We start from the raw sequence: 10,572 nt of genomic DNA, 5'->3' as shown, positions 1-10,572 counted from the left end.
AAATTTATTTATTTTCAAATGAATTCTCCTTTTGGTATACATTTGCAAAATGTTCAATTCTTTGATCATTGTGCAAAATAAATAACAAAAGGAGTTATTAAGAAAAACCGACGCGAGAAGCTAAATCTGAAAATAAAATTTAAATTAAATCATAAAATAATTGCACAAGCCAAAGCATCCCACAAAGCATACTAATTTATCTACGTAAATGTTAACTACTTTTAATTAACATGCATTACAAAATTACATGCAGCTTAAACATGCACGCACCAAACTACAAAGCAACTTAAAAATATTCTTTATCTTAACTTATAACTAAGAACTTAATTTAACTTATAACTACCCTCCCCAATTATAAATTTTTAATTTATTAGTCTCTTCTTATTAAAACTCCTAGTTTTCTTAAATTTATATAGATATCTATAATATGAAGGGAATAAAGAGAGGAGATATTGTAAGGAATAAATATATATTAGCTTGATTATATTTTTGATGTACTTTGAAATACTTACATCTTTTTGCTGATTTTATAAAAATTTTTGAAACAGACTTAAAACAATTTATACACACACACATAACACACAATTAACACACAACATTACACACAATATTATATAACATATTTACAAAATTTATCCAATAAAAATTTAAAGGATATTATATACTTACTTATAATATACATCAAAATTATTATACCAATATATATACCAATATTATAAATATTGGTATATCAATTAAAGATTGATTGGTACATCAATTAAAGATTATAGATTTTATATCTACACATATAAGAATATATTAAACTAAAGAATCTAAATAAAAAAAAAAGAAATAGGATATTCTACATATGAATTCTTTTTCCATTGATCACATTCTTCCTAAAATAAATTCATTTGTTTATATTTATGTCCTACCTGTAAAAAATTTAAATCTGATAAGGGAAAAGGGATGGGATATTGTATGAAAAATAAATCTTCTTTTGTTAATCTCATAATGATTTCTAAAACAAAATTAAACTAGAAAAAAATTAATCAAATTCTGTAGCATATATATGATTAATTTTTTGGCAAATATTTTACTTCTTTTCTACTATTCATATCATTTCTTTATTAATCATGATATTTATATATATCTTTTTAAAATGCTATAAAATAGATGTACCCATATAATAAATATCTTCTAAAAGTTAATAAACCTGTAACAAACTTTTATATTGAATTAGTGTTTAAACAAAATTTAGACTTGAAATCGTATTATTTTATTATTTTTTTAATATAAAAATTATGAAAATTTAAGATAATTAAAATTTCAATTTAAAATTCAAAAATAAAAATTTAAATTTGGATTTAAATTAAAAAATTGTAATATTTATTTTAAATACTGAGATGAAAAATCAATTAAAATCAAAATATCCGTTTTAATTTGTTTTCAGAAACAAAAAAATAACAATTTACAAGTACATAAAAAAATAAAATTATAATTTTTTAAAATTATAACTTACTCATGATGATTAGATAATGGGCCGAATGTAAATCGGGTGTTTCCCATTTTTGAACTCGTATTATCACCCGAGTAGCTTTTTTAGCCACTCAAGATGATTCAGGAACGAACAGGAACATAAGTATTTCCACAATCTCAGTGGAAGAAATTTGGGGCATTCAATATTCGCAACACTACTTCAACAAACGCGATTATTTATTAACGCAACACTACTTTTTAAAACGAATTCAATTGAAATTATTATTCCTGACTAAAGAAAGTTAATAGTTTCGTTAAAAATAAAAAAATGAATTTAACCGCAAAAGATATAAATTTTATTATTAGATATTTTATTATAAAAGAAACTATATAATAATTTATAACAAAAAAAGCCGTAATATTTTATAATTCGCAACACTAATGCAAACGCGATTCTCATTTTAACGCAACACTAATTCAACCCGTTATTAATCAATCGCAACCCTAATAAAAAATCGCGATGCCCACGATGACTGGATTTGGATAATGGGCCGGCATGCAAATCGGCCAGATCGGACAGCACAACAACAATTACTACATATTACTAAAACGAGCACAGTGACAAAATAGTAACAATGACTTCCCATCCTTTGGACCCAAAAAAAGATCCAAAAGATGAGAAGCCATTCGTTGCAGCCCCTCTTCGTGACAGTTTGTCGAGGCCTCTTCGGTCTTCCTCCTTCGGGCGCAATGCCCGCTGAAACTTAAAATCTAGGCTCGAGATTCACTAATCGCAAACCACAGAAAAAAAGAGAAAAAAAAAGGACTAAACCGCGGGAGCTAAATGCACATGAAACAATCGTTCTTCGTACATGCACAGAATCTCGAGCGCAACGCTCGTTTCGAGACCACTTCTCGCGACCGCGACCGCGGAAATTCGAAAAGTCGAACGAGCAAAGCCAGAGAGACGAGTGGCATGCTCCATTCGTTCCAGCTCCACTCTCGTCTTTCCAAATTAAATTTCCTGAAACAGATTGCCACGCGAAAACGCGCCTACCCGACCAGAGACCGTGACAATCTGCCCGGCCCTACCTACTTACAATTAACAGGCACACCAGAAGTATACTACCTATCCTACCTAATCCTATATTTAAAAAAAAATGGCAAAACACGCATACCAACACACTCTCACACGATCCTCACGCATAACACCCGGGCGCAAAAGCCTACACTAGGGAAAACGTCCCGGGACGCCTCCGACACCCGAGCTTGGCATACTTCTCTCTCACACTCTAACTTTACGTACCTTTTTCCTGAAATCGACTGACGATGGCTAGCGACCATTGCGTAACAGACAAAAGGCTCCTGTCTAATTTTAATTGTAATCGGGAATATTGAAAGAATATGTGTACCTTTTAAAGAAATTAGGTTGGATTATGTGATTTATTATTATTATTATTATTATTTTGTACTATTATTATAATTTAATAGCAGAATTGATAACATTATCGTTTGTAATCTGCAATTTAATAGCGAAGATAATATTATTTTATTTAAATTGTGAATTGTTAATTAATAATTATGAATATTTTAATCATTTCAAGTGATTGGATTGATAGTTTTGAAACGACGCAATTCCACAGCCTAATCACACATACACAATGTGGAAAATACATCGTGCACGATACACTAACGCATCGTCAGTCGCTGAGAAATTGTTCATTAGCTTATGAATTATGGTCATCATACCTATCGCCTTTCTCTCATCCAAGTAGCACCTGGGCACGTGAATGAGATCCTGGCAATAGACATGGAAAGGGTTAAATCTGAAAATCCTGAGCTAAAAAGATATATTAGTACTGCTTTTTTATCTAACGGGTTAAAATATATTGTATATATTATTTTATCACAAATTTTGATAATTCAAACTTTATAATACTACTTTATTTGGTAAATTAATGAAAATTTAATATCAAAAGATTGAACTTAACGAAAGCAAATAAATTTAAGTCAAATATTAATGGAAAACCCTCAGGCGATTTCTTTATCAATGCAAATTTTCGAAATTATTAAAGCAATGTTAAAAAACTTGTTGCTTTGATTCTGAAATCTACCTGTCGCGAAGCGTCCTTCTTGCACATGAAATTGAATAAATCTTTCACGAAACGAATTAAATTTTGATATTTTCATATCTCAAGTTATACTAATATAACACGTTTATTTATAATTATAATCATAGATTAAACGTATCATTATCATTGTTTTATAAATTTTAATTTTTACAGCAACGAAGTCGGAGGGTATCCGATTTCTCTGCTACGAAACACTTAATCGAAATTATCTCCTCATTTTATTTAAAGACGTACATTTATTTATGAATGTTGCAAATATCCATATTGAATATATTTTGATTTTATAAATAACTTTAGTAAACATAATTTCAATTCATGATAATTCAAATTAATTATCAACATTACATTGTTGTCAATAAATATTATTGATTTATTGTTGCTATTAATAAAAAATTAATCATTATATATTATATATTAATATCTAAAAACACGACGTGCAAGAAGACCCTATCCTGAACTAATAAATAAAACACAAAAAGAGATATGTTACTATTCACGAATATAATAAATATCCATGTTCACTGTGCTCGTGCAAAATTCTACGTATACAACCAGTCACCCGTGTCGATTTGGATCTTTCATCCTACGACATGATTGAGTGACCAGAGGAACATAAATGCATGCGACTCACCATTAGATGCGACGTGTATTGCTTCGGATCAAAGAGGAACTCGCGAGAGGATGTCAAGGCTGAAAGAAAATGAAGCGTGAAAATAAAATTTAAATTTTTCATATCGATAATTCAATATCCATTTTCCTTTACTCCTTAATTAATAATTAAAACGAAATACGAGGAATAAAAGGAAATATAAGGAAATGGAAAGTATGAAAAATTATACAAAGATAATTACCTCTTCGCGTGATGGATGATCGCTTTATACTGTTGACACTGATTCTACCTTCTACCGAAAACGAATATTTGCAAGAAGAAAAATAAAAATAAAAAAATAAGAAGCTATTATCGCGTTCATGTTGCATAATCGGCAAACAAACTCTACTTTCGCGTATAATTGTTATAATAAAATTTAATATTGAAGCTATTATGCTCTAAAAAAATATTAAAAATACTATTACGCAATAAACACTGACTCTACGATCGCATTGCGCGCGATCACAAACATTCTCTGAAATTTAAAGATCATTTACCGGGGAAAGAGGTAATACGAAAAAGAAATAAAATATTTTCATGTTTTTTTTATATTTTCTTTTTCCTTGAATTATTAATTAAGAAAAAATATTGTTGTTTCCTTAAAACTTCTAATTATTGTTTATTTTCCATTGATAAAAGAATGTAAATTATAATTCTATTTAAAAAATGAATTGTATATATTTAAAATATTATTTGTGAATTGAAATGTATTTATTTATATTGCCAAATATTTATTATTTAATGTAATGCAATAAATTTTCAAGAATAATAAATTTGTTATCACAATCAAATTTTATCATGATTTATAAATATTTGAAGAAATTTGCTTATGCGATAGTTAACAATTTATTGAAATTAAAAATAAAATAATAAACATAATGTAATGTACAAAAACTATATTTGATGTTAAAAACATATCTGAATAATCGCTTAAAAATCACTTGAAAATAATAAAAATTATTATAATAAATTATAATAAAGAATTTGCTATTAAAATACAATAAAATAAAAATCTGAATCTAAATTCAAAAAAATTTAAAAATGATATCAATTACACGGATTATACGGATAACTTTTTAGTTTTTTCATCTCAGTATTTTCAATAAATTACATAGAATTATCTTTTGATATATCGTATTATGAATTATTGTTAATATTAAATAAAAAAGTGTTACCACATCCGTATGAAAAAGTAAATCGAATCATCATGTACCCATGAATCTCTATTGTTGCAAAATCATTCCTGCATTCAACGAATAATCTGTAAAAATAAAATATAAGATTCAATTAAAATAAATATAATAAATATAATATGATCTATATCAAATTAAAATCAATTACATCGAAATGTAACAAGCATTGAACTCAAATTCTATTTCGGAATCTTGTAACACGAGCTAAAAAGTAACCTCAACGATAAATAAACGAAAACAGAAAGAAAAAACAAAGAGATTTTTGATAATATTTAATGTAAAAAATTTTAATAACGTGAAAGTCATTAAATAAAAGCGCATTGGCGAAAAAAAATTAACAGAAGTGTATAAACTGTAATAGAATATCGATAAAATCATTAAAAAGCACGCAATTGAGGTTACGCGCCGTAATAAAGGTGATACGTCTTGCCTCGACAAAGTTCGATAACCGAATGACATTACGCCGCGCGGCGCGTTTGGTTTCCTTTCCACTTTAATTTACGCGTTATATTGAAATACGCACGTTATTCCAAATTTTGTTGAAACCACGAAATCCCGATACGACCATAAACAATATTCGGTGTTTTTTACAATATAGAAAAACCGTTTTCTCGATGTATTAAATTTTAAAAAATATTTTCGCATTGTGTACAGTTTATTTTTTTAAAACGCGAGTAAATAATAATAATTGGAAAATTTTTCTTGATTTAATTGTAATAAAATTAAAAATTAACAAAGGCTAGGGTAAAGGATAATTTTTATAATGGCCAGATTGCATACGATTCTTAATTTTATCGTGACTAAAACATAGAGGGCATAACAAATAAATTTTTTTAGACATTTAATTAAGATTTAATTGTTATAAATGGATAGATAATGGATAGATAAATATGATAAAAATACAATAATTTAAAGAATGTTGATCAGTAAAATTGAAGATAACAATAATATATATATAGTGTATATTTTATCCGAATATAAAAGAGAAAGAAATAAAATTATACTTTCAATTAAAGAGTGATTTATCAAATACAATTCCATTATGGCATTTTTCCAATTGATACTGCATGCCAATCACTTAGAAAAAGTAAGGAAAGCTTACGAAGATGAAAAATTGACGTCGATTGATATTTGGAAAAGTGGCGAACATCGATTTACAATAAAACAGCGAATTCGCCGAAGAAAATTATGGTTAGACCTTATAAGATAATAATTTTTATTTCATACCTATCGTAATTATTTTTGGAAACAGGATTAGAAAGAAGTTTAGACTTCTGGGTAAAAAAATCCTTACTTATCTTTTTCGAGAAGATTCTTGGACGTATAAAAAAATAATTGCGATTCGTACCGATGGTACATTGGAAAATTATGTTTTCAAAAGTTTTATCGGATTTTTTGGTGGAATATTCTTAACGTATATCTTTTTCATATTTTTCGTTTTCCAATTGCATTTCAAACTATCGTCCGCAACATTCCTTTGTACGATAATAGGAACGATTCTCACCCTTGGTCTCGCATTTTCTCTTCGAGTTCGGTACGTCTGTACCTAATTTTCTCGTAAATTCATTTGAAATTCATCAATTGATTGTTTCAACGATATTTCAGTTGCATTGTATTTCTATTATTGCCACAATTGTTCTCAAGACGAGGAAAGCAAGCCTTAATGGCGTACGCGTTTATTTTAGCTTTAACTGGACCGGTGAAAAATACTTTGCACAACATGGGTATACTCTCAGAATCATTGTCTTGTGCGCAAGTATGCCAATACTTCCTTGCACCATTTAATCCTTGACTCGCAATCGATCGTATGTATGTATAATCGATCGCGAGAAGTTCGTTTGTGTTTTAGGAACAGTTAAAAGAAGCGATAAAGACCGTGGTGGATTTAGCGAAGCAGCCATTTTACGCTCTACGAGATGCAATATCGAAAGTTGTAAAGTCAGTGAAAGTAGTCGTAAAAAAGATAAAGCAAACTCTAATTGCGATTAAAAGGATCGTTCTCAGTATTCGTAAGTATAAATTCAACATATTATATGCATAATTACTTTATACAAAACCTTTTATTATTAGAGTTTATCTCTCCTTTTAGTTAGAGTTATCAGTTCGGTATTTCAATGGCTTGGAAGTATTATAAATATGTGTAATAAAAAGTTGGGCACACCTTTCGAGAGGTGTCAAAACGTTTTTGAAGGTGCGGTGGCCGATTGCAAAGCAAAATTGGGGCCGTATCTCGGCGTGGTTTGCAATATAACTTATATAGTCAGTACTCTGTGTTACATAGTGAAACCATTGGATTTTATTTGCATGCTTGTCTCTTATATCTCCGACGCTGTAGTCGGTGTCGTACGAAACAGTGAGTTAAATGTTCGAATAAACTTTAATCGATCATTTCGTAGATCGATTCAATCGATGACTGTTCGTAGAGATTAAAAAGTTTACAATGCACATGAAAGCGATGTTCTACGTTAAAGTTAAGTTCTCCCATTCGTTTCATTTCGAAACGAATCAAACCAAAACGATAAAAGAAGTGACTACGAATATTGGTAAGGAAATACGATCGAGAACCGACAGAATATTTGCAATTTTCGATATTCTAAGTTTGGCCACCACCTTCTTCTTTTTCTTCGTAATACTCAAGTATGAAAATACTACAATCGTTACATCCGTAAGAACATTATAAAACTGCGAATACATACCGCGTATTTCCAGAGTATTGCATTATCGTTACAAATGGTTAACCAGCGAGCGTTACGATAATCGATACATAACCAATGATATACGTACCATCGATTTGATAAGAGCGCGACAAGAGAAAGAGACAGTTTTGCCGCTCAATCCGCGAGAACAGAGAAGATATGCATCATTAACATCTACTAAGTTGATCAAGCCCGAAAGGGTTAAATTAGCTAGATCTTTAATATTTTTAAGCATGGCGACGATGAAACTTATCACCTTCATGGCGATAGATTATAGTCTTTATTGGTTATTAAAAATGATCCAAATCTATGGACGATATCAAAGTAAGGTAAAACAACGAATTGTATTATTGCCATTATTTCATATATATATATATATACACATACATATATATTGTTATACGATAATTTTTAGGTGGAACGACCAACTGTGATAACTATTCATGTAGCCGGTGATGGATATTTAGCTGAACTTTATAGAAGCATCATAAAATCGTTTACACCTCATGAGAATGAAGCGGAAATAGATACCTTGCTTTGTCTTCCGGATCCTATACCTCCTAATACGGATGTATATGTCCAAATCATCACTATAATACTTTTATGCTGGCTGATAACTTTCTTTGAACCTTACGGTTTACGATTAAGACAAGTGGTCATGTGCCAATATTATCCTGACAGAGCGAAACAAAGGGCAATTTGGTTGTACAATCATATAATCAGGTATCCTTCTCGTTTTTATTGTTGAAAGAAAGAAGAATTAAATTACTTTTCTCTGTAAAAAACACGACTAGGTCAAGAGTAAGTTTCTTGAAGTTCGCTAGACGTCAATTGCGGCGAAAATTCGGTTTGAGCGGAGACGAAGTCGTCGAAAAAATGACATTAAAGGAGAAATTGTGGGCTATGTGTCCATTTTTGAACACGTTATTCCCATTAAAACAAACTGCGTGCCTTCTATGTGGCGCGATCGAACGTCCTGAGCACGAACCACATATCAAATGCCCAACACCTGGTTGCGTTGGTCTGTATTGCACGCAGTGTTTCGCGGATTTGCAGAAATTATGCACAATTTGTCGAATGCCGGTGGAGTATGGTGATTTGACCGACATGAGCGAGGAGAAGTAAATCGTTTAATAATAAAAATATCTTCGTTCGATTTATCAGTCAATATTACCCAATAATTTTAAAATATTAGAGATTCAGAAATTGACGAACCATTAATACCAATGATACCTGAGCCTGAAGAACCAGAAGTGGAAGAAGAGGAAATAGTGGAAGAAGAGGAAATAGTGGAAGAAGAAGAGATACCAGTGGAAGAAGAGGTGGAAGAAATTGTGGAAGAAGAAGAAATACCTGTGGAAGAAGAAATAGAGATACCGGAGGAGGAAGAAATAGAGATACCGGAGGAGGAAGAAATAGAGATACCAGAGGAGGAAGAAATTGAGGTGCCGGAGGAAGAAGAAATACCAGAAGAAGAAGAAATAGAGATGATACCAGAGGAAGAAGAAATAGAGATGATACCAGAGGAAATAGAGGAAGAACCACCGATAGAGGAAGAAGAAATAGAGGAAGAACCACCGATAGAGGAAGAAGAAATAGAGGAAGAACCACCGATAGAGGAACCACCAGTAGAGGAACCACCAGTAGAGGAACCACCAGTAGAAGAACCACCAGTAGAAGAACCACCAGTAGAGGAACCACCAGTAGAGGAACCACCAGTAGAGGAACCACCAGTAGAGGAACCGCCAATAGAGGAACCACCAATAATCGAACCACCACCAATAATCGAACCACCACCACTAGAACCACCAATAGAGCCACCACCGGTAATGGAACCACTTGAAAAACCAGTAGAGCCTATTCTTAGTTTCGGTAAAAACATAAATTCAAATATATATTTTATTAGATTACTAATTTCATTAAAAAAAAACTGTTTTAAATTATCTTAGAATATCAAGAAGAAGAACCTCCAGAGGAACCTCCAGAGATTGTAAAACGGAGAATACCTTTTAAAGATGTGGAGGCACAAAGAATAAGGGACGACGTAACAATTCAAGTGCGTTTCAATATAAGATGATGAAATTGTCTATGGCTAATTTATAAAATAAAATTCCTTTCTTTCTTTCTTTCTTTTTTTTCTCTCATTAAAATGTTATTTAGATATTTAACCAACCGTTTGTAAAACTGTCATCCTCGAGCAGTGAATCATTGATTTCTCCCTTCGTTGTGAGGGCGCGTAGAAAGGTATGCGCCAAAATAAAAAAACGACCGGTTGAGAAAGATTCCGATTCGTCTACTTCAATCGCTGATACGGAATCCTGGACGAGCGAGATAGTAGACGAGGAAGAAGTAATACACATAGAAGTGGGTGACGGCGAGGAAGAATTACTCCCGAGGGATCGACGGGATAAAAGGAAACTGGGTCGTATAAACAGAATCGTCAA

At 31.1% G+C, this 10,572-nt stretch overlaps 1 protein-coding gene and 1 long non-coding RNA gene across 2 annotated transcripts; one reads left to right on the top strand and one right to left on the bottom strand.

The window, feature by feature from the left end:
- Window positions 1-536: 536 nt before the first annotated feature.
- LOC133667221 (uncharacterized) lies at window positions 537-5,002 on the bottom strand. Its single transcript, XR_009832516.1, has 2 exons — window positions 4,442-5,002; window positions 537-4,280 (listed from the first exon to the last, which is right to left on the bottom strand). It is a non-coding gene; the product is annotated as an uncharacterized LOC133667221 (long non-coding RNA).
- Window positions 5,003-6,474: 1,472 nt separating this feature from the next.
- Window positions 6,475-10,205, top strand: LOC114577683 (DC-STAMP domain-containing protein 2-like). The gene is made up of 12 exons (XM_062083996.1): window positions 6,475-6,623; window positions 6,685-6,966; window positions 7,038-7,188; window positions 7,282-7,441; window positions 7,522-7,785; window positions 7,856-8,069; window positions 8,142-8,457; window positions 8,544-8,851; window positions 8,923-9,249; window positions 9,324-9,399; window positions 9,514-10,000; window positions 10,078-10,205. The coding sequence occupies exons 1-12, from the start codon at window positions 6,475-6,477 to the stop codon at window positions 10,203-10,205; spliced, it is 2,862 nt and encodes a 953-aa protein (XP_061939980.1).
- The last annotated feature ends 367 nt before the right edge of the window (window positions 10,206-10,572 follow it).

This window comes from Apis cerana, linkage group LG13 (genome assembly GCF_029169275.1).
Source record: "Apis cerana isolate GH-2021 linkage group LG13, AcerK_1.0, whole genome shotgun sequence".
NCBI lineage: Eukaryota > Metazoa > Arthropoda > Insecta > Hymenoptera > Apidae > Apis > Apis cerana.
Note: the sequence above shows the minus strand (reverse complement) of the source record. Positions and strands in the feature narration are given on the sequence as shown.